Below are 24,402 nucleotides of genomic sequence, written 5' to 3'. Positions count from 1 at the left end.
ATGTGAATTTTCTTCTGCAATACCGGGAGTACAGGTGTGCAATTGTAAAAGAGAGACCAAGGACATATATAGAATTGGAGGAAAAATGTTTCTACACAGACAAGAAAGGTAATCATCTTATTCCCCTGGGATGTGAACATTTAAATAGACAACATTACTGCCATTCAGGCACAAAGGTAGTAAAATCACTGATATACAGTAAGAAAATGGACTCAGTGCAGGGGTAGCACTAGTGATTCTGTAAATACATATTTAAAAGCCTTGGAGCTTATCACTGACTAGCAATCAGAAAAAGAAGAGTAATAGACCATTCTTGAGGGATGCATGATGTCACTTTAGATTATAAAATGTATTTCTAGACTTTGCCATTTTAAAAAGATCATGTCCCAGGGCTGTCGAGGAGCTCAAACTGTGCACATTTGCAGAGCAGCTTGAGCCCTGCACTCCAGACACGCTGTACAGTAGCCACTTCCAGCCTGGCCATCAGCCAGCTGTGCCCTGACATCCCCACTGTTCCACTGTTGGCACGGGTTCGAGTCAGCCAGTGTGCCAACAAGAATAGTGCCACTTCCCCAGGCATAGCCTGTTCTCCTGTAGGGCACTGTGGAGCATCCCAGCTAGGGGCACAGAGTTACCTCCAGCTAGGCCTTGTCCAGATATTTTATAATATATTAACCTTAGACACACTTTCAAATGCTATTCCAGTCATCTTTTGTATAATTCAAAACCTTAAACTGCATACACTGATAGACATATCATCAGAGAAACGGACGTGTTTCGGCCATATCGTGTACAGCTACTGTATGTCACTCTGAAGAACCCTGATAAGGGTGGATCAGCTGTTACGGCTGCTCATGGGGACTTAATTTAGGCAAAACTGCAATTCAAACACATTTTACATAACTGATAGATCAGGAAAACCTCCTTTCTATTCAACGTACTGATTTATTTAATCCCAACCCTCTGTGCTCCCTGGACATATTCCTGTCCACTTCCTGTATGTCCTGTAATCCACTGGCATTTCAGGGGGCGTCGAGAAAGAAAAAACGATGGACCGGTTACTCCGAAATCTCCCAAGACTAACTTTATTCTTGCCAGCACACCTGACCTGTCTCGGCAGCACAATCCGCTCCTTTTAGACTCCGGGATCATGAAGTATACATGCAGGAACTGAAATTGGTCGACGCTGAAATGGAGACTTCCATCCATACAAACCAGGCTTGCCATTTAAGAGAAGTCTGACGCGCCTGTAAATGACATTTCAGTTCCTTTTGCTGAAGTACTTAACAAGGCTTAAATAATCCAGATGACACATTTATACTAAGGGCTGCAATTACTCTCTTCAATTGCTCGAGTTTGTTTTCATGCAGTCTGATTATCTGACACAGCCCGAGACTGGAAAGGGGAAGAGCAGGGAATTGACTGGTATTTATCACCAGCTGGTCAGGCACGTGAGCAGAAGGCTGCTCAGGTTTCAGGCTATTAACAAGCAACCACTTGTTTATCTGCAAAGAAACGTCACTTCTCCTCCAGACTCTTTACGGCTTCAGTCCCTCTTTAAATACTGTCACCCAGCTCAGGGACGCTTAATTCAGGGCTGATGTCATCTCAGTTTCATATTCAGTGATTAGAAAAGGGCTGAATGAGTAGGCTCATGCTCCCTGTTAGGGCCCTAACAGGATTCAGTCTTCAGAGGTGTTTGTGGACAGACCAGGCATTTCAGTCATCTTCAGGAATAAGTGCAAAGCAAAAAAGCATCTCAACATGCTCTCGGTTGCAGTTTGGGCTTACGGAGAGGGATAGCATGCTGCAGGTTTCATGTACATTTAAAATACTTTGGTGGCAGCAGCAATACCACACTGGTGGTTTTTGTTTTGTTTTTTTTCTACAGAGGACGTTATTTAGAGTGCTGATCCTTCCAGCCGATTTAACTGGTTATTCTGACTGAGAGGAAATATCTACCTTTGCAATCAATATCCATTAAAAAGAATGTACTGTATCTTTAACTCCATTATTACTTTATTTACGAGCTTCTATTTGAACATGGTTGAACTCTAATGGAGATTAAGTTTTGTGGACATCACGGTTGAAAATGTTTTGATCCTATTCTGTTTTAACTAAGATGTACTGAACACCTGACAGACTGGAGAACTGTTCCACGGCCACTGGTTCAAGGTTAACTCCACTCCTGTTTCACTGTACTGGCATGGATAGGCCAGCTGTAGTTTAGCTTTCCCTTAGAAATGTTGCAGTCATGAAATATTTTCCTGCAGACTCATAAAAAGCAATCTACCCTAAAGAAATCCACACCGACGCCAGTCTCTGTTACACCTTGGCAAAAAACAGCAATCAATAAACAGCATTGTGATTATTAAGAGCTGCGTATAACATTTCTGCAATACATATCTGTGTACCACTCTTACAGTATGTCTGACAAGCTAGCATAAACAAAAGCAGTACTGTATATCATAGACTAGTAATAAATATAAAACCCCAATACAAGATGAACAGTGAATACTGTGCATTAAAAAACTATTATGAAGAAGGAAAAGAGTACCTGACAGATTGTACTTTTCAGCAACGGACTGTTGACAAAACTGTTAAGATTTAAAAGGAAGGTGTTCTAAAACAGCTCACAATTCACCTTCCACCACAGTTATTGTGAGAATACTTTCAGGTTCTATGAAGTCAAATATAATCCTGACATTCATTTACAAATAAAACAGAGTGCTCGAAACGAAATCCCCAGATAGTGTCAAATACTATTTTCCACAGAAACGAAGGCGGACACAAGGAATTTTTTAGTGAGACTGGATGAAACATGTCATTGCCCAGCAAATGCCATGATTCATTCATTTCTCTAGCACCTCATACTTAGGCAAGCATAACTACTATCCTGTTAATCTTCCTGTTAATCTTTCCTGTTTTAATAGCCGGTAGAGAATTGTTTTTTGTATGCACAGTCATATTCTCACCTTTGTGTATTTTTACTCCTCGGGATGAAAGAAAAAGTAAACGGCTGGAAATCTCAACAAAAATATTCTTAAAAAATGTAAAAATGTTATTAACAAAAAGAGATAACACATTCTGCAGGAGATAGCACTTAAACCACTGCAATGAACATTCCTGCTTCACTTTTCTCTCACACGAAGGAAGGCATTTTTAAAATCTTTGTAACTCTTATGCTACAGTATATACCTGCAATGCAAATAAATAACCCTTGCTGTCCCAGATATACTTTACCATACAGTGATGTTCCCTAACAACCAGTAGCTTTCCTAACCTTCTGATTGCCTCATGCAGTGTTGGGCTCATGAGTAGGCAGCTACTGCAAGAGAACACTCAGGCAGACAGCCTGAACTTCACACTTGCAAACTCAGAAGTCACATTTCACAATGGGCACTGAAGTTGGGAGCTGTCCAGCACACAGTGCTGAGTGAGTTTCAGCCACAACACGGTATTGATAATTGCCTTCATACCTGCAAGTCAGATTCAGTTCAGCAAAAAACAAAACAAGGGAATTCATTTAGGATTTGAAAGCTCTATTTATCGACCTAGCGAATTAGTTAAGTCTGTTTTGAAATTGTTCTTGTCTCTCAGTCTAATTGGTGGCTGAATACAGCCAGCAGGGTTAAAGAACAATGCTGGTGTGAATATGGAATATATGAAAAAAACAGATCTGAAACTACCTTTACTGTGTACTCCTTTCCAGTGCCTTCGAGTGTTTTATTTTGCCAGAAATCAGAGCAGGTATTTAACCTTCATATTCTTTCATCTCATACTAAGCCAGGAGAACAAAATAATTGTTACCTTATACAGGTTTTTATTTTAATTTAGCAATTTCTAGTTGTAAAAAAATTCCAATTAAATCTGGACCTTGTAAAACAAGGTGCATCACCACCTGTCTTAGCTATGTCCACCATCAGTGCACTGTACTGTATATATATTTTCCTTGCCTTGTCATAAAGGAACAACTGTACCCAGTGGGTCACAAACATTGAAATCATTCTTCATCGGATATACAGATTAGCTTGTTTCTTCAAGTCCTACAATTCCTGCCTCCCCCGATCATTATTCACAGGGAATTTAAGATGCAATGCTTTTTTAAAAATCTGAATAATGTCCTCCTCTTTGTTTTTTCCACGTCCAAATATCAGAAGGGAAACGGTAAATAAATTAATTTCACCGTTGAGTGATTTCATACTGTTTTACAAATGTGCCTGGACTCTGGGTATTGTACTGCCATATGCTTTTGTGGTGCCTCTTAATCACTGCAGCTGAAGATGCTGGCAGAGCTCTGCAACAAGAGGGATTAAGCTGTGTCTGCAATTAAGCAGCATCGTTTGGGGATGACTCCCTGTAAAAAGGAGAATCAGAATTGGGCTTAATGACTGTATGGTAATGAACTGCTTCCTTGAAAAACTTCCAGGTTTGTCATTTATTGAGCTTTGCAAACAACAGACACTAATTTATTATAAAAGATAGCGAATGCATTTTTGGATTTTATGTTAATTGACATGACCCGAACAACATTTACCAAATCTCAATTCAAAAAGTATTCATGCATGAAGAATAATGCAGCATTTACTTTGCTGCTCCTCCTCAGACATCCAATACCCTCAGGGGATCTATGGATGTTCACCGAAAAAGAAAAAGATCCATATTTCAACAAATCAAAACACCCGAAGAAACAGAGCAGTCTGGACAACTGGAGGTGGAAATCCTTTCTGACTCAAGTTAATGGTTTTCATTGTAATCACATTGTCCACGTAACTGAGAAAACGTCTGGAAACTGGTATCCCAGCTTTGTTCAGGCAGTTATCCTCGTTTCACATTTCCAGACAAAGCTGTGCTTGCCTCATTCACACCGAGCTAACACTGAGTTAGAGGACGTGAGATTAACATTTAAAATCGCATACAGAGGTTTTTGTGTGTAAATACACATGTGATGACACTTTGTGAAACTACTGTACAATTAATATTCTGTAGTTTGTACTTTAAAAAAAACTACCGCTTAAGAAATGGCATCATTTTATTATTTTTATGGCTTTCATGACAGTAATACAAAATAAATATAATGCAAATTGCAAGACTTACAGAATGCTTTCCGTCCAATTTACAAGAAACTCTCACACACGATAAGGGCAGCGAATCGCTTTCAAACATGTCTCATTGGCAGCACTGCTCTGACAGATCCAGAATACACTTAATGATACATAATGGTACTGATACATCAGAATTGTGAGATTTTACACTAAAGACCCATAAAGCATTACCATCGTTTTAAATTTGCAAACTACCGCGTCAAATGTTCAGCAAACAAACAACCACCAGTAATACATTTAAATGGCTTTGTATCCTATTTGTGTCCTATTCCAACCTGCCTTCCATCAATCCTTCTCACTCACGTAACTGCCAGCCCTCCAGAACACTCTTGTCACATTTGCTGTGCAATCTTCCAGCACCCTCCACCTCTGTACAGCTCATGCCTGCCCTGCAGACACAGCTTTGCCCCTGTATCCAGGCAGTCGTCCGTGGGCTGCGAGCTCCTGCTTTTGGAAAGTACTGTAGCTTCCCCTGCCTGAAAGGGCTGTGAAAACAATATTTCCTGTGTGTTATCGAAAGCTACAGTTTCTTCTGCCATAAACAGAAAATGATTGAAACAACTGCTAGCTCGGCTTACCACACCTGCAGGGTGCAGAACCGAATGCATCTCTGGCTGAACTTTTGCAAGCCAAACAAATTAACAAATGAAATCCCTGCTCAACAGACTAACACCGCATCGGGTATTATCCCAAGCAGTACTTCGTTTTGCACAGCCATTCTCGGTTGTGGTCTCTATAGGATGGTCATGAATGATGATGGGGAGTTTTATTTTTTGGACACAGCTAAAAAACAATAATGATTTCGCTAGTTTCTTGAGGTATTGAGTTGAAGGTCGTTATCAGACCACCGGGTTGTTCCCGAGTCAATCATCTGTCAGTATGGAGCCTTATCATTCACCGAGATGAGTTCTATGTTTACAGAACCTACAGTATCTGACTATTGCAATAGTGACAGGAGAGAAATGACACTAAGAAACAGTAAGATGAAAAACAACAAAATTTGGAGTGCCAAATTTGGGAATAAAGTGGTTCATCAAGCTCATTTGGTTATCAAGTGATCTGAAGATCTCATCCAGCCTCTTCTCTCGAGTACAAAAAAAATTATTTAGACTCTTGAGCATACTAACATTAACCTGATTTTCTTTTAGTTCTTTGTTGGGTAGTTTGTACTTAATTAAATTATTCTAACACAAGGGAGATTATCTTGCATCTTTAGATTATGCTGTGTCTTTAGCAATCTCACTGTACTCTCTAAGCTTCTGTAATGGAAAAGAACAGTTTGAGGCCGTTCAGGAAATGTTGCTGGCAAATGTGTTGATCCCTCAATGCACAGCCCAAAGTCCATATTTTAATGATTATTTAAAAACAGTTCATAAAAAAATGAAAGGTGGACCATGGAGCATCTCACTGACTGGAAAAGAATGAAGAGCTGAGAAGAGAGATGATACAGATTCTCTCGTGTTTTCTGCATCATTTTGAAGTCGAATCATTTTCTGGTAAAAACTTCCAACAGCACCACCTCATACTGTATATGTGCTCCTTCTCTCAATATTTCCTTGCTGACAATTATTTTTAAAAGCATCTTGAGTGCTTTCTAGCTGTCTGGCATGTCATCTTTCAATTTTTTTCCTCGTCACCCTCTTGTCTTGGAAAAAACTCCGACGTGATCACAAGAAGATCAAAGTTTCATCAATCCCTGGAAGATGCAGAACATTCCACACGCAGGCTCATTCCTCCATTAGAATTAATACCCCAGGCACTGGAAGAGCAAAAAACCCTTTGATATGGAAAAAATGCTTTTAAGAAAGTGAAGGAGTAAGAATTCTCTCCCCGTCTTAGAAGGTAACTCGGATGGCTGTCATTACATTTAAAAAATGAAATGAAATGGCAGATATTATGAGCGTGACAGACCGTTTCTGGAGGAATATTTCAAAGCTAAGGAGACCCAAAAGTGACAAAGAGAAAGTTTTCAGTAATGATGTTTGAATTCCAAGCTTTCAAGGTGACTAAGGAATGTTGGAATGTTAGACTATCGGCCTAACCTTGCCACAACTACATTAAACAGAGTTTCTGGATCTGTGGAAGGCAGTGTGGTTTGGTCATCAGCACTGCTTCCTTGCAGTTCTAATGACCCAATTGGGCATAGGCCTGTCCTGAACAGTGAAAGTTGGGCACAGCCCTGTCCTGAACACTGTGTGACAGTTGGGCACCACCCTGTCCTGAACAGTGACAGCTGGGCACCACCCTGTCCTGAACAGTGACAGCTGGGCACCACCCTGTCCTGAACAGTGACAGCTGGGCACCACCCTGTCCTGAACACTGCCTGACAGCTGGGCACCGCCCTGTCCTTAACAGTGACAGCTGGGCACAGCCCTGTCCTGGACACTGTGTGACAGCTGGACACAGCCCTGTCCTGGACACTGTGTGACAGCTGGACACAGCCCTGTCCTGGACACTGTGTGACAGCTGGACACAGCCCTGTCCTGGACACTGTGTGACAGCTGGACACAGCCCTGTCCTGGACACTGTGTGACAGCTGGACACAGCCCTGTCCTGGACAGTGGGCACTGCAAGTCAGCCTAATCTGTCTCTCACAGGAAGAGGCAGGGAGAGCCCCATGTGCAGGTACTGTACCCCAGCTTTTAAAGCCCAATTGTGATACAGACCCAAGACACTTCACTGCCGCTGTAAGACAATTCAATTTCTCAGCCATGCTTGGCAGTAGAATATGAAACCTTTCAAGCTGCAGGGTGGAAAGGCAGTGCGGACTCCGCGATATTCTCTCTCCTGCGTTTAAAAATAAACGGCAAGAAGACAAAAGGCACAAAGCGGAGACAGAGAGCTTCACTTAACCATGGAGATGCTCCCCATCGCCCATTCATCGTTGCACTCCAGTATCTATGGAAACAACAGATGATGAACACAAAAGTCCGAAACAGCGGCTGTATCTGAAGAATATAAAATGTTGGGCAAACAAGAGGAGGACATTTGGCCCATGGAGCTCGTTTGGATGTGAGTAGCTAATTCACCTGAGAATCTCATTCTACAGTAGTTCTAAGCCAACTGAAAGAAGCTTGGGGCATCCAGCTGTTTCCGACCTCCGCTGGTCCCAGTTCAAAGGGAAATGTCAGCTCCTGTTCATCCATGCAGAGAGACAGCAGCACTCGCACTGAACCGACTGAATGTTTAATGCAAATGTACAGTATCAGATGATAAACAAAATGGTTAAATGCATTTTTGACTCCCTGTGCTGCAGACCATAGAATTATAGATTGCCGTCACCCTCCTAAAATAGAAGAAAAGTTTTCCTGACCTCTTCGCTTCGGAAATGCACTGCAGCCACCAAGGGAAAAACTATTCTCACCCTTACCCCGTAATTCCGAGATAGCAATGATCACCTCAGTGTGTGTAAAACCTGTAACATTGTGCACTGAACGCGAGCCTTACTATCTCGTCATTACAAGATCATTTTCTCCTAATTAGGAGATAAGGGCAGGGATTTTTTTTCCTTGGTGGCAGCAATGTGCTTCCATAGTTCATAGTGCTAATTACAGTCATCACAGATGTATCGTGTTTAGCTGTCAGCACCACCTTATGCTTGCCATCTTAATCTTAGCAATACACGTTTTAAAAGATATTCTAGGGTTTATTAGACCCCCTAACTTAACACACAGGGACAACTTTCATGTATCCTCAAACCTAGGCGATATTTTGCTCAATTCTTCCATATTTCCATATTTATTTTTTTGTATTCAAGAAGGGACATTATTGTTTCCACCTTTCATGAAAATGTAAACATATTAAAATTTCTACATTAATATAATTCTCCATTTCATCAAAGGACCTCTTTATAAAATTAATTAAACAATTTAAACTTGAGAAAATTAGTGTCCGTTTTCCCCGAATCTTCCAATCAGTAATACACTGCAGTTATGTAGCAAAAAGACAAGCTGGGCTAGATGAGCTTCAGCACATTAAAAACTGTGGCTGCATTAAGCATCTCCCTTCAAAGTGATAATACTCACCACATCAAAGGCTGAGAGACAGACTTTTAGCACATTGGAGATACTCAGACTCCCTGTCGTTCATATTTTAAATGTCCCATTTTTCTTACATAAATGACGCAACAAGATTGATTGTTCTTCTTCATATTTTTAAGAGCAGGCAGATGAGAGCATTTCATGAGATATTTCAAAAAGAATAACCTACTTTGAAAGACTCGGCTAGTGAAGCCCAGTGCCTGGCATTACAAACTCTTCTGTTTGACAGCTGGGCCTGACTGGGCTGGCAGGCCCTACAATCCACACACCCCTCACACTGAAAGGGTTCCCTCGAACGCAAAAGGCCCTAAAAGCAAAAACGCAAGTTCAGTCACCTCACAGAGTGATACAGTACACAAAATAAATGAGGTGAGGCCCTATAGAGCAGACATTCAAACTTAATTGACCGAGTATTGCTTAAAAGAGGTAAAGGATTTGCCGCCTTATACCAAAACATTTGAATGATTAATATTTAATAAATAGATCTAGCCTGGCTCGTGCTTCAGAGGATCCTTATGCTCTGAATTAGTATTAGAGGTAAACAGTGACAACACTTAAGATCCACTTGTAATAGAGACAATAATGGAGGGAGGCTGAGGTTTTAAATCAACATGAAATCTGAAAGACTAGAGATTAAAATGGGTGTTACATTGGGTTGGAGTGAGTATGAGCTATAAGAAAACAGCTAATTATTTTTTTTTTTTAAACTGTAGGCACAAAATGTCCTGGAATAAATAGGCTGTGGTTATTGCTAGAATGCACAGCTGCACAACTAAACAGTAATTTAAAATTGATGCGAGTGGTTTTCTCCAGACCACCGAACACAATTCTTCACCATCCCTCCCCTGCCTCTAGATCAAGCCCTAACCCACAACAGATTTAAAGGGCCTGGCAGCAATAATTAGACATCAAAATATAATTATAGCCAGAGATGGGAGGGGATGGAGGTGGAGAGCTCGAGATGGAAAACTCATCAATAAAGAAACTCTTTAATTTTAATAAATGCTCCAGTAACAAACAAGGCCTGACATTTCAAAGTGCTGCCACAGTATGGAAGCAATAAACCATGTGAGTTATTAACTGCGTGTGCTGGCCTGCAGGCTTACAGTACATGCATCCAGCCATACTCTGCAGTCACTGCAAACTTTCTACAGTGGCTGCACAGTGTCTGCGGATACAGATACATTCTGGGGCTCAACCTTTTCATTCCTGAACACAAAAGACTGCAAGGCAGACTGCTACAAGTGTTCAAAATCCTCAAAAGCACTGACAAGGTGATCCCATCAGATTTCTCCAGACTGAACCACGACACATGAACTAGAGGGCACAAGAGTAAATGAAGTGGTGACAACAGAAGGCTCTTCTTTCCCCCAAATGTTGCAGGAGTATGGAACAAAGACTCGGCTTCACCAGCGCAGTGATGTATTTTCTTCCAGCCTCTGAACGGGGGTGATTTTTAAATGTCCTGAAAGGAACATGTCAGATCTGCAACATGTCACAAAATCCCTCATTATTGTCACGCTTTTACCCTTTGTTAATGTCACAAAGGTGACTCAAAGCAGGCAAAACCCTGCTGTGATTTTCCTACGGGTATGATCTTCATGAAGTCATACATGACGATCCATTCTAGAAGTCCTTCACTGTGCTCTGGTGTTACCAGGATGCATAATTTTGTAAAATTACGGATAAAACACTAATCTTACACAAAAATATTTTTTCCCCTAAATGTTACACTGATTAATTTTAGCTGTATAGTTTATGCCCACATTGATAAAAACACACTCCTCCTGCCCACTGGAAGAAAATGAACATATTGTATAAACACAAGCACTTTTGAGTCTCTATGCATCAACATTGTTTTAAGTGTTGATATTGGAAATCTCATGAATATTTTAAAATACGCTCGACTGTACCCTGCTGCCCACTGCCTACTTTGAAACCTAATAAGATTATGCAAATAAAAAGCTGTCCATCGCACCTGAACTGACATACTAATATATTTTGAATATATATATTCAAGAAACTGCACTATTTCCAGCACAGCTCAGAAGTATTGATCTTGGAAAACATTTCTTTATGAAACCTTTAGAAATGCATAACTATGTGCTGCAGAATTCTGGAAGACAAACGAGAGCCTAAGATAAGATGAGAGAGAGAGAGATAAGATCACTTTATTAGCTATATACAAGTTCTTGTATTAGGAATTTGTCTTTTTGCATACCCCAGCTTGCTCTCTATGAGACACACAGACACACAGAAGCTTGGGGTCAGAGTGCAGGGTCAGCCATTGTACAGCTGGAGCAGCTGGGGTTAAGGGCCTTGCTCATGGGCCCAAGGGAGTAGGATTCCTCTGCTGGTTGCGGTATTTGACGAAACAACCTTCCAGTCACAGGCGCAGATCCTGAGCCACAGAGCCACCGCTCCGCCCCACTTGGTACTAAGTTCAGCTTTAGAATTAAGCATTTTGAAGCCTGACTTTGTACGACTTTATAAAGTCTACCGTGAATAATTTCAAAGTCTCGGTTTACCCTCGTCTGTCTAATTAGAGGATTTGACTTCCCTCGTTAAGTTGGCAATCAGATGAGATGTACAGTATTTGAATTTCTCAGAAGTCTCACGCTTTTCCTCTTTGATCTGTCTTGGTTTCGACTTCGACTGTGAATCGTCTGTTTCAAAGGGAACCTGCTGCGATCTGGAAGGTGGCGGTGAGGGTCCCTCAGTCAGGACTTTCACTCTACCCCCTGAATGATAACATGAAAGACATGAACATTCACACGGCGCCATCTGACTTGCAAATCCGAAACGAAGTGAACATCACACGCCAACATCTAATCTTTGACCCAGGCACACACTGGTGTCAACGTACCTTGCCTTGATGAACAAAATGAGAAATCAGCACAGCCTAATCATTCCAAGAACGCTGAACCAGCTGTTTTATGTATTGTGTGCATTATTGGGATTCGTACATGTTTTTGTTTGTAAGATTGCGAGAATGGAAAAGTGACTTTATCACAGCCTGTCCTGCTGTAATCTTTTACTTCATGAACACCTTGGACCAAATAAAATAAATTTATACTGCATCTTGGTACGTTCCGTGTATAGTTTATAGTTTAGGAGTGCTAGGCGCTTACATTGGTGTTGAGCCACTGTTCTACAGTTCTAAGGGAAATGATTTGTGACTCAAATAAAAAGTCAGTTTTGAATTTCAAAGTTTTGCATTATAATCTTTGAGAGCTTTAGAAAATGAAAGACTTTTCTCACTCTATATTCAGTATGTGTATGCTGCATTGAATAATAATTGATTGAAGGTGATTTTTCTATGTGTTAATGATGGATGTGCGCTTGAATAAACATTTGGCAGTTGTTATTTTTGTCAATTTCCTCCCTGAATTTACATCAGAATTATTGTTACAAATTTCCTTCTGAGTTTTCTGACTTATGCTGATAAAAGCTTGCTCTTATGATGCAGCTAAATGCCATTGATAATTTAATTATAACTTGCCAGAAATAATTGAATTCTTTTTGTAACAGCTGTCTAATCAGTTATTTTTAAAGTTATTTCACAATAGAACAAGGACAAAATTCATGCTGTTTTCTGCTGTAACTTTGCACACAGACGGAATGACAAGAACAGTAGTCAAAAACATGCCTGACAGATTAAATATATTTTGACGATTCATTCTTACTTTCTAATAACACTATATAATTAGTAACCCTTTCCTACTATAATTTTTTTTCAATAAAGGCTGTTAATTATACATTGTTAGATTTAAGAAATGAAATACAATAAAATAATGTGAAAAATTGTTTTCTTAGACATAAGATGCAAACTAAAAACATTAACCACCATCAACGTTAAAGACAAAAAAAAAAACACATTAAAAATTACTTTTTTGCCTGAATCAGATATAGGAAATTTTGAGCAAACCCAGAAAACCAAATCAGTCTATTGTTTATAAAACAGTATATCTAATCAATGCTTTAAAGTCAATGACACTATATCTCCCAGATACAGTATTTGTGGTGCATATCTATGTTTCTCTATTATATGTTGCGGAGTTATTTTTAAATATCACTGATCCACAACTTCTGAGTCACAGGCATCAGATGAAACTGGAAGACTGTGCCGAGATCAAAAAGTAAAGTTTAAAAAGTCCCGAAAAAGTAAGAAATGTTTTTCATACCAACAGGCTTGATATCAAATCCGTGAATGCCGGTCAGAGATGAGGCTGCAGGGACGTATTTAACATCTTTATAAAAAGAAAAACACCTTACGAAGCGATCGGGGCCACTGTATCTGAACAGTTTGAGAAGAAAAGGGCAGCTTGCTGACTTGTTTTTACCCCCTTGCTTTCAGTACTCTTCAGAATCAGCGTGGGGCGTACAGCACTGCGGAGCCAGTCGTGGCCAAGCACGTTAATCAAGTTCTGCTCTTCTCCTTATCCAGGTGAATGCATTCCTGTCCTTCATTTTCCCCATGGTTGTGATATCCGTGCTGAACTCCATCATTGCCAACCAGCTCATCGAGATGTTCAAGCAGGCCGCCCAAGACAGCAGGGTCAGTGCCAGCGGAGGAAACGCCACGATACTGAGTGTGGCCGTGGAGCCCAGCCGAGTGCAGTCTCTCCGGCACGGCGTCAAGGTCTTGAGTAAGTAGCCCTAACCCCCAGAACTACCTTCTCTTTGGTAGTTCAATGCATTGGCGTTAGGCGGCAGGAAAACAACCAGCGACTCTCCCACATCTGCACGTCAGCTTCTATGCTGGTGATCACAGGAGATGAAATCATCAGACCGGCCACAGATACGTTTGGTTTTAATTTGGTTCACCAGGCTCTAGTGATTGGTCCCAGCATATGAAACTCCCCCTGAAAATGGGGGGCCTAGAGTAAGCGACATCCCAGGGAGATCAATTCATCAGGGCAGCCATGAATGAGAGGTGTCCATCGCGCTCCAATGTCAGTTTCTCTGTAGTCCTGGTACAGTTGGCACTGCTTGCATTGAGAATAAAGTCCCCCAGGAGTATGAAATTGCATTGAGAGACTCCTCCTGGAAAGGAAGAACTTAAAGTAGCCAATCACACCAAACCTGCATGTCAATAGGAGGGGGTGGGACCGGAGCAGCCACATTGGAACCAGTGGAGAACATGTGACCTCCACAACCCAACGACAAGGCGCCCCGAATTGGAATCAATTCCAGGAGCTGGACCTGTGAAGCTGAAACGCTCACACCCAAAATCCAAAGTCCTGCACATTAGACCTTTGGTGCGTCAGATGTTATAGACTACTTAAAGACAAGGAAAGATACAGTTGACAGCAAATTGATAAAAGGAAGTGTTGAGCTCGGCAGTCCTGGAAATGTGGTTTTAAAAGGATTTTTAAAAAGCTATGGTTCTGTTTCAGTATTCCACCAAGCCTAAGACAGACATGATTGCTGGTGTGGCGTTATAAATCACCTATGAGTATAAAGGGTTGTGGGATTATGGAACAGGTTTTTGAAGCCAATACCCTGGCTCCCTTTAAGGTACAGCTGGATGGGATCATTGGAACATTGGCAAAACCAATTTCCAAAATAACTGAGGAAATCCCAAGCTCCACAAGTTGGACAGTTGGTTGGACACTTTCTTCCCTCTCTCTTCCCACTGGTGCTGTGCATACGAAAAGATCTCATGCTTTGCTTAGGCAACAGACTGAGACCGACAATGGAAACCTACACTTTTAGATGTCACCCAACCAATTGTCTTCTTCCAACGTCATGTGACTGAGGATGGCAACTTATTCCTACACTGCCTTCTGGGAAATGTGGTTTAGACAAGAACCGCCATCTTGTATCCGCGTACCGCCCTCTTCCACTGTAAAAACATCAGTGTTTTGCATTTTAGCAATGAATGCAAATCCAAATCAGTTTTAGAGATGAAATGCAACATGAAAAGATACATTATTCCTCAAAGGACATTGCACTGTACTTTGAACACAAGTTATCATCACGAGAGCATGCTGAGGTCCATCAGTTTTGCACAACTTGAATGTAAATCAGGATTCACTTCAGAGAACCAGGTGAGAACCCCTTCAGTATCATCTCCAGCTGCACAAACCGCATGAAAACGGTTGCAAAATGCTGCAACACTTGCTTGGACACATCTAGATGCCTTGACAATATCCTTCATTGCATTGTGAACCCACAATGTGAGATACAATTTTCATCCATTGTATCTCAGGGCCATTCCAGGCTACTGTGTGGGAGTGTATTAGCGTCTCTCTGCCGATCATGCTGAAAGGACTTTTTGGAGGTTGAGTTTACCTTATAGCAAAAATAAGCCAAGCAGCTGAGAAATAAATGTACCCCCAGGATACAGTACATTCTAATGCTGCAAGAGGAGTAATAAATCATACTGCAGGAAGCTCTATTTGTTCTGTGATTCATTCATTTTTATGCTTCTTTTACTTTAAAAGCCTTCATGTACATTGGAAGACAGCTTACACTGCGACCCATTTACTGCTAACCCCAGTGGCAATTTTATTTAAGTACTGTCAAGCGCAAAAGCTAATTTGCCAATTCAAGGCTGCCATTTCACTATAAGACTGCATTCTTCCAACTAAAGAAGGTACTCAGAGTCCATAAAAATGTTGAAATCATGTCGAAAATCAGCAAACTGACCATTACCTTTCCGGATCATCATGTACTGTGATGGCTTCTACTGATTTTCGCACAAGGTCCCTCCACTTGACAGGCTGAGTGGCCTTGTCTCTTTCGCAGGTCGTGTTAATAGCTCTGTTTGCGGAGATCCATAGTTTTTCAGCTGCTACTTGAAAGCAATGAATGAAAAGTGGTTCACATTTCCAAGAGAAGATTCTGCTTGGCAGTCGACTGTTGAAACTATGCTTGTAGTGGAGCTTATAAAATTCAAGGGCACGGCCCGTAATAAAGACGGATTCGAGTGACGGAAGCACCTTCTGTTTTGTGTTGCTTTTGAAGGCGCAGAGCTCTGTTAAACACACATGACAGCTGCTAGACATTGGCAAGGGAACCCCTGAATAAACCGTCTCACATGCGTCGCAGACCTCTGAGCATTTCAGCGTTCAGACTGATCTGTTCTTCATGGTAAACGTGTGCCGTCTTACATATTGCTGCTAGCACCATCTGTTAGCATTGTTTCCCAAGCACACATCAAGGCATGCCAGTGGCCACAGGCTGACATTTTCTTATCTCATTCTTTCTCATTTGGAATGTAAAAAGCAAATTCGTGTTTCTCGTGCGCTGCTGTAAGTTACATTTCTTCAGATGTAACTTTAAAGATGAAAGTTCGTCCTCTGTTTCAAGGTCGGCAAGCCTCTGTGCAGGCGATGGGCTTTGTGGACTTTTTCCAGCATCTTTTCCCAAGCCTCAAAGACACAACTCACTGTGGCACACAGGTTAACAGTAATATCCTGCCTGTGTTTCCAGGGACACAGAAGTGCATCCATCCAGCCATTTTCTAACTCCTTCTTCCAATTCAGGGTCAAGGGGGAGTCAGAGCCAATTCCTGTAAGCAAACTATGACTGTGTACATAAGCACAAGCATGGTCAGACATTCCTCGAACCTGCCTGTACAGAGCCATTTCCCTTGTGGGAGATCTGAGCTCTACAGCGATCAACAGGAGGCTTGGCACCAACTGGAGGAACAGTCCGTCTCTCACTGATGTCACTGCAAGCCTGCATGTTTCTGGGGAGTAGAGTAGTAGAAGCCAGTTTTCCTAGTCCACTAGGCCCAACCCCACCCCCTAGTGGTGATCTACTATCAATGCACTGCTTCCTGCAGACGGGCCTGAGCTCACAGACAGCCAGAAGGACAGAGTTCAACTTAAGCTCTGAGGAAACAGATCACAGGTGCAACAGAAAACTTTTGCCAGTGCATTCTTTTTGGAGAATTTAGCTATTTTTGCCCATTAATTTTTCTCTCAATGCCCAATTTATGCCTCATGAAAGAGGAATCTGGAATCTGGGCATTGTTACCCAGTGGATATGCACTATGGACTTCAAATTTGATAGAAAGCGTGGAAATGCAAAAGCTCCAGACCTCTGATGCATAGTATCCAATCTTGAGATTATCATTTCTTTTATACGACTGCAAACAAAAATGACTTACAGAAGTTGGGGCTCGAATGGTATGTTGGTAACGTATAGAATACTTTCTCATTTAATAAATCTCATGCTATCTTGGATGTTTATGGAAAGATCCTGGAAGTGCTACAGCATTAGAGCATTTTAGAGCAAGGCTGCCTGTTTATTAGAATAAAGCAAATATAGAAGAACTTGTGTGCTGCTCTTATAAACCACTTCTGCCCCTCTGTTGCCTTTTCCTGAAGCTCCTCCATGGATCTGTAGATCTCAACCCACCTCCCCAGGATCTCTGTCACCATTTCTGCCTCTCAGGGCGCAGGGCTGTACTCAAGGTATTTCAAACCCAGAGATTTTTCCAACCTCTATCCTGAAAACAGCTGCAAAAATAAAACATGTCCAATAAAACAATCTTTGATTTCATATCAGGATGAACCTTCTCTGAAGCACTTCTCGAAATTTATGAGGATGTGGTCCATCTGCTTCAACACACTCAGTGGGAGAATGAAATGCCTCTCGGGAAATAAGATCTTGCACTCGGTTTTCAAAGCTACAATGCATTCACCTTTTTATCTTGGGAGGAATGACTGCTGAATGCGAATGAGTTTGCTGCCTCTCTGCAGACAACCAGAAGAAGGCTGTGCACTGGCGTAAAGCAACAAAGAAATGCAGCATTGAAACCAGCCAGAATATAAAGGCAGCACGCCTAGACTGATAGATTTAGTACCATCTATCCATTCATATTCCAACTGCTTCATCCAAGTCAGTGTCGCGGGGGAGCCAGAGCCTGTGCCGGCCAACAACAGGCGTAAGGCGGGGTACACCCTGAAGGGGGCGCCAGTCTGTTGCAGGGCACAGACACAGACACACACCCACAGCACGGCCAATTTTTCCCAGAAGCCAATTAACCTACTAGCATGTCTTTGGGCTGTGGGAGGAAACCAGAGCACCCCGGGGAAACCCACGTGAACACAGGGAGAACGTACAAACTCTACACAGATAGCACCCCTGAACCAAGGGCCCCAGTGCTGCAAGGCAGCAGTGCTAACTTCTTTGGCCTCATAGCGCCATATGCGCCATCATACCACCAATTACAGCAACATAATTATGTATATTGCAAAATATTTCCGTGCATTAGAATAGGCCTGCACTTGACATGCCCTTTATGCGCCTTATGTGACCACTGAAAGGCACCAGTTAGCCAGGTCACAACAGTCTGTCAAACCACTGGGGTACGTACATCCCATTGGTGACATCCCACTCCTGACACCACAATGTGACAACACCAGCATACTTGGCACCAGAAGACCAACACTGACTGCATGTTACTTGTGCTTCACATTTGAAACAGTTTGTCTTTGTTCTTCCACGGACAAGAGCTAGATCTAACACATCTGTCCTCTCTCGGTTGAGAGAGGGGAGGGGAGAGGAAACCAGAGCACCAGAGAACAAATCAAGCAGCTCCATGTAAACAGGATCCCAGGCCAGAACCTAACCTGGAACTCAAGGCCCAAGAGCTGTTATGAAACCCTTCTGCCCACAAAACAATTGATGAGGCATAACAGCATAATTCAATTCAATTCAATGTATTTTTATGCAGTGCCTTTCGCAACAAGGTTGCCCCATGGCGCTTAATGCAAGTAATCATACATTTTGTGAATACAGAACAGTAGACCAGAAGACAACGGGGGAGAGGAACCAAAAACTCCTTAGTAAAGGAGAAAAGACTCCCCTTCTTGAAGGATCAGCAGGCTTGGTTAACAACTGGTTGAGAGACATTTTGTATTTCACCTAATAGGATGCGATAGTCCAAAAAGCCCTAATCAGCTTACTTTAAAGGAAACAGCATTCAATTATTTTAAATCAAGTTTATTGCTGAAACTCTACCATCAGCTATGACTGTGCCACACGCCCAGTTTCTGGCCTTATTTTATTAAAGTTAAAGGTCACTTCAAACGCTTGAGCAAGGAAATGACCGTGCAGGGTGGGGTGTGCTGTACGAACAAGCCTGTCTATTACAGGCAAGCATCCGCGCCAGAAACCAATCGATAACGCGGACCGTGTGCTTGTGGTCAGAGGAGAGCAGGACCCTGAGGGCACACTGGGGGGCCTTTAAAGGGACACCTGGCACAGAAGCAGACATTCAAGGAGTTTGCATGTTTCCTTTTTTCTCTTTCTAAGCGTACGGGTTCCGGGCATGAACTGAATATGGGTGTCAGGTTGCCGAATGTCCAAACGACCACGTTGCTGAAGATGACACCATCAGAGCTTTCCAAAAGCAGCTGGGCAAGAACCTCAGCTTGACTAAATACCAGCAAACAAGTGAGAAAGACAGGTGCATGGCCTCCTGGCTTCAGGTTTTAAAAATGACTAGTGTAAAGACACTGAAGTCTAGACAGGAAAGGATTCTCACACAACACACAGGAGAAGGAATTTCTGCCAGTTGTTCCACAATCTGATATTTCCTTTGTTTTCCTTCCTTTAAGGAGCTGTGGTGATAGCGTTTGTGGTCTGCTGGCTTCCCTATCACATTCGGCGTCTCATGTACTGCTACGTGACCCACTGGACAGAGTAAGTGCTCCTGGAAGAGGCTGGAGATGCTGGCCATGCTACACAGCATTATTAGTTGTTCTTGGTGACCCTCCTTGGCAGAGAGGAAAGGCTACTTCAGACTAAAGGAGGGGGTGACAGATAACCAAGGGTTTGTTAAGACATCGAGTTCGAGAACTGGAAACCAATGCAACATGATTAAGTCTGTGGTTTCGGTGCTGCTCTGTTTCTTAGAAGGAAAAGGTTTATACTCAAGGCAAACAAAGCATAACATCCAACACAAATTTTGCAAAAAACGAAAAACAATTATTCAATGTTACTAATGCTAACTTTTAACAAGATTTAAAGACCTGGTATGATGGTTATATACATATATAACATAACTTACTTGATTTTTAAAGCTAAATGCAATTTGGCCTAACAGCCTTTGTAAGTTCAGCTCAGGCTGAACAGAGTTAAGAAAAAGCGACTGTCTTTGATCTTATTTCAACCTCAGGACGTCTCATGAATAGCTTTGTTTCTCAAAGGACATGCAGTTTAGAGATGCAAGGATGAAAGAAATTACTCTGCCATATCAACTGTTATCAGGGGCTTGCTACTGTATAAATGAGACTAGAATTTGGATGCCTTTTTAAAAATACAGACAGGAGGTAGTGACAGAAGCTCCAATCCTTCCAGTAGTCAGGCAGGCAGGTGTGTTGGATTAATGATACACAGGCCATGACCCCTGTGCTGTACAGGACAGACTATTCCAAACTGAGAGTCTGTAAGAGCAGAAAAATGTCAATTATACAGCTGAAAAGAAAGAAAAAGAACATTATTCTAGGTCCAAGAGTGTCACATTGTCCAACAGTCTAAATTAGATATTTTGTTGCATTGAATTAAAACAAACATTTTGAACCTCTCCGATTTCTGCTGCATTAACAGACCACCGTTAATCACTTCATTTACTCTTCAAAGGTCTAGTAAAAAGAGGACAAGATTGCCTGAATTATGGTTATTACATCTGTGACAGAAATAAACCGATTAATTGCTGCTCGTCCTATTTGTCTGCCAAGCACCCAGTATATTTTCAGCTCTAAGTAGATGAAACGAATGATATTACATTAAGCAGAGCTGGTCAGCCTTTCCATTTGCTCTCGGGTTCTGACTCCTGGGCTAATGCTGAGCCTGTCCTTTCACATTCTTGTCACAGTCTGCCGAGACGGCTGTGGCACACACCGGCAGCTGCTCTCTCTCAACACGGCCTTGCCTCTGTGGTTCTGTTGTCCCAGTGACGTTAACCAGGCCACGAGCCCTGTCACCCCATCTCGCCTTCGGCCTCCCAAACCAAACTGCACCACATATATCTCCACAACCTCCCAGGGTCGGCATGCAACCAATCTATCCTGCTTACCGTCACCAAAGGGAAAATGGCAAAGATGCTGGGGAAACCTGTCCTCCATGCAACGTTCTTCGGCACAGCATGCATACTAGAATCTGCCAAACTATTTCCCACGATCCAGTTTGTTTTAAGCCTATAGGCTAATAGAGAACTTAGGAATCAACTGTTATCTGGCACCAAGTGGTATTGAATGGCCGACCTGGGTGAAGGCCAACAAGTCCTCTAAATGTTAGTGCTGAGACAATTCAGTTAACATCTCTCTGTATGTCATATGTTTGGTGCACCAGTCGGGCTAATGTTTCAGAACACTGCAAGACTTTCAAAAGGTTTTAGGTTCACAGTGTGCATCCCTCAAATGGAACAAACAATGGAATATTTTTTCCACCATTCCTCCTGCTTCAGAAAAAAAGAAACTTTCAGTCTGTGCAACGTGTACTTCAGCCTGCAGGTCCGTGTTGGAACCTTCAATCGAGATTTTAAGCGCTTTGAGAAGCCACGTTTAAAGGTGCTAGATAAAAGTTTATTATTATTATTATTATTATTATTATTATTTTGTTGTGCAGTATAAATTAAATGCAATACGTCAGATGTTCCATATCCATTGTGTTTTAAAAGATGCCATGATTATCACAAATCTGCTTCACTGCTCCCATAACTAGTTAGATCTTTCTGTAGTTGGCTGAGCTGAAAATGTTAGACTATTAGTTAAAAGTAACATTCATGGGGGAAAACACAAGACAACCTTCTATTTTTCCCCACAGACAGCATTACTTTACTGCACTTAAAATGTGAACCAAAGCCCTTTTCATTTGACCATCTCCTACAGCAGGTTCAATCCAATTATCCTTGAGGGCAGCACAGGGCACCGCTGTTTTAAATGACCACTTTCCCACTGTAATTTGTGATTGACAGCTCTCATTGTTAAGGATCCAAAAAATGCAGGAATTTATTTAATTTTGAAAGTAAAAAACCCAAGGGAAATGTAAGACAACAACTAGAATTAATGTAGCAGGACAAGGTTATATTTTATTCAGGAAATGTGAAATAGATCTAAAAATGACAAGATGAAAAACACAACTGATCAAGAGTAATCTGCTGTGCAGACTCCAGATGGGAAATAACCTGGGTTAGCCAAGAAGTAATAAACAACTAGAGCTCCACCAAGATTAATACTAAACAATACATGATTATAGACAAGATGACATGACTGCCATCATACAAACAAAACTGAACAATAACAAAGTGGCTATCAAAAGTATTCACCCCTTCTTGGACTTTTTCATGATACAGAATAAAATATATTTAATTGGGATTTCTTGCCATTGATTGACACAAAACACTCCATAATGCCAAAGTGAAAACAAAATTCTACAGATCCTCTTAAACTAGTTAAGTACCTCTATAATACAGAAAATACAGTAATTGATTGTATATGTATTTACCCCCTTTGCTTTGATGCACTTAAATGGCCTCCAGTGCAACAATTGTTTTAATAATTCTCATGATTAGTTGAATGAGCACCTTAATTGCACACCTTCATTCCAGAGTTCAGAGTAAATACACTTATTTCTATACTTTTGATCGCCACTGAACTTGTGGTCAAGTGACTTCTTTTGCACCACGAACCTAAGGCAGCACTTTGCAATGTCTAGAAAAAGATCCAGACTGTGTGAATTGAATCCAGCTAAATCACACCAGATTGAGTGTAGCGACTCAGTGTAACGACGCTGGCAATGCCAGCCTTTCGCGGGTGTGTTTCACACTTCTGGGGTCTGTCCTTGTCTCGCCAATGTGACAATGCCAGCACACTTGGCACCAGAAGACGCACACTGACTGCATGTTACATGTTTCACCTTTTAAGCAGTTTGTCTTTCTTCTATGGACAAGAGCTAGATCTAAGACATCGGCCCCCTCTCACTTAAGGCTGCACAACCATCTTGACACTCAGCGGAGATATAGAAGCGCAAAGAAACTCTGAGGCTATGAAGGAGCCATTACCCCAGCAGCACCGTGTTCCAAACCTGCTGGTGGCAGGCATGCAGGGCTTCCCGTTGGAATATATTAAAAAGAGGATTGCACGGTAAATGCATCACATTTCTTTGGTTGCTCTCAATGATGTCAACCAGGACTGTGCTGCAAGCTCTGAGCAATCAGCAGCACCTGCAGCCCAATTAGACATTCCTGTGCAGGGCCGGAATTCTCCACACTTGTCCAGAGTACACACTGTGGCATCGTGTGGCTCGGACAGAAGCCACAGAGGGTTAGATCTCAACACGGGCAGCATCCCAAAGAGCTCTAATGGGCCTCCAGGTCAGGACTGCGGCAGCCTGATTAGACACAGCAAGGTGTGACCAGGTCTAATAGGAGCGAAGCAGCAGGAGGCTTTCTGCAATGATCCAGAGCAGAAGTGCTTTCGAGTTTTCGGAAATGGCCTTTTTAAAATGTTGTAATGGCCCGATGAAAAAAACAAACATACACACAGAAGAATAATACCTTTGAAGGTGCAGGTTTTCTTTTGAACAGTGATTCTAAAACGGCTGGTTTAAAGGGCACCTTTCAAAATACCACTGCCTTTGACAAAAGCAGCTCTGAGTAAGAAAACAAATCAAGGAATTATTATTGCAGATCAGACCATTCATTATGGTAACGAATATGAATGCAAAACTAAGTATTTCACACATGAAAGGGCCAGCTGGAGACATGAGTCAGATAAGAACAGTGCACGTTTTCCCATTAGCTTGATGATTATGCAACTTGTTCATCTTTCGGGTTTTTTAAAAAAATAGTTTTGTTAAATGTCAACGTGATACAAACCAATGCTGCTTTTTCCCCGTTGTTACAATAAATAAAGGGCAAAGACAAAAAAAATATTTAAAAAAAAACATCGAGATCAGACCAAAGTAGCAACACTGTGGAGGAAGTGACAGGGGAAAAAAAAACACAAATTGGGAAAGAACATGCAAACTCCACATAGAATGATGGGTGGGGGTTGACTCAAAGTTGGGAGCTGTAAAGCAGCAGTGGCATGTTTCAGAATGGCCCAAATGCATCAGCCTCATTAGCATGAGTCTGACCCATGCCACATTCAGGACTTTTTCCTACTGGTCTTGCTAACTACCTCAGACTAGACCTGAACCCTCAGCACATCTGCACCCCCCAGGTAAAAGTCAGCATAAAAAAAATGATTCTGTGTCAAAATCAAAAGTACCCTGCTGACTCTACTCCAGTC

General features: G+C 41.8%; 1 protein-coding gene across 1 annotated transcript in view; it reads left to right on the top strand.

The window, feature by feature from the left end:
- The window catches only part of ntsr1 (neurotensin receptor 1 (high affinity)), a 33,443-nt gene that overhangs the window by 4,289 nt on the left and 4,752 nt on the right, over positions 1-24,402 (top strand). The window contains exons 2-3 of the mRNA XM_006639631.3: positions 13,593-13,794; positions 19,726-19,810. Of these exons, the coding sequence (XP_006639694.1) occupies positions 13,593-13,794; positions 19,726-19,810 (287 nt within the window). The remainder of the gene's footprint in view (positions 1-13,592; positions 13,795-19,725; positions 19,811-24,402) is intronic.

This window comes from Lepisosteus oculatus, chromosome 16 (assembly GCF_040954835.1).
Source record: "Lepisosteus oculatus isolate fLepOcu1 chromosome 16, fLepOcu1.hap2, whole genome shotgun sequence".
Classification (NCBI taxonomy): domain Eukaryota; kingdom Metazoa; phylum Chordata; class Actinopteri; order Semionotiformes; family Lepisosteidae; genus Lepisosteus; species Lepisosteus oculatus.
This window is presented reverse-complemented; position numbering and strand designations above follow the sequence as displayed.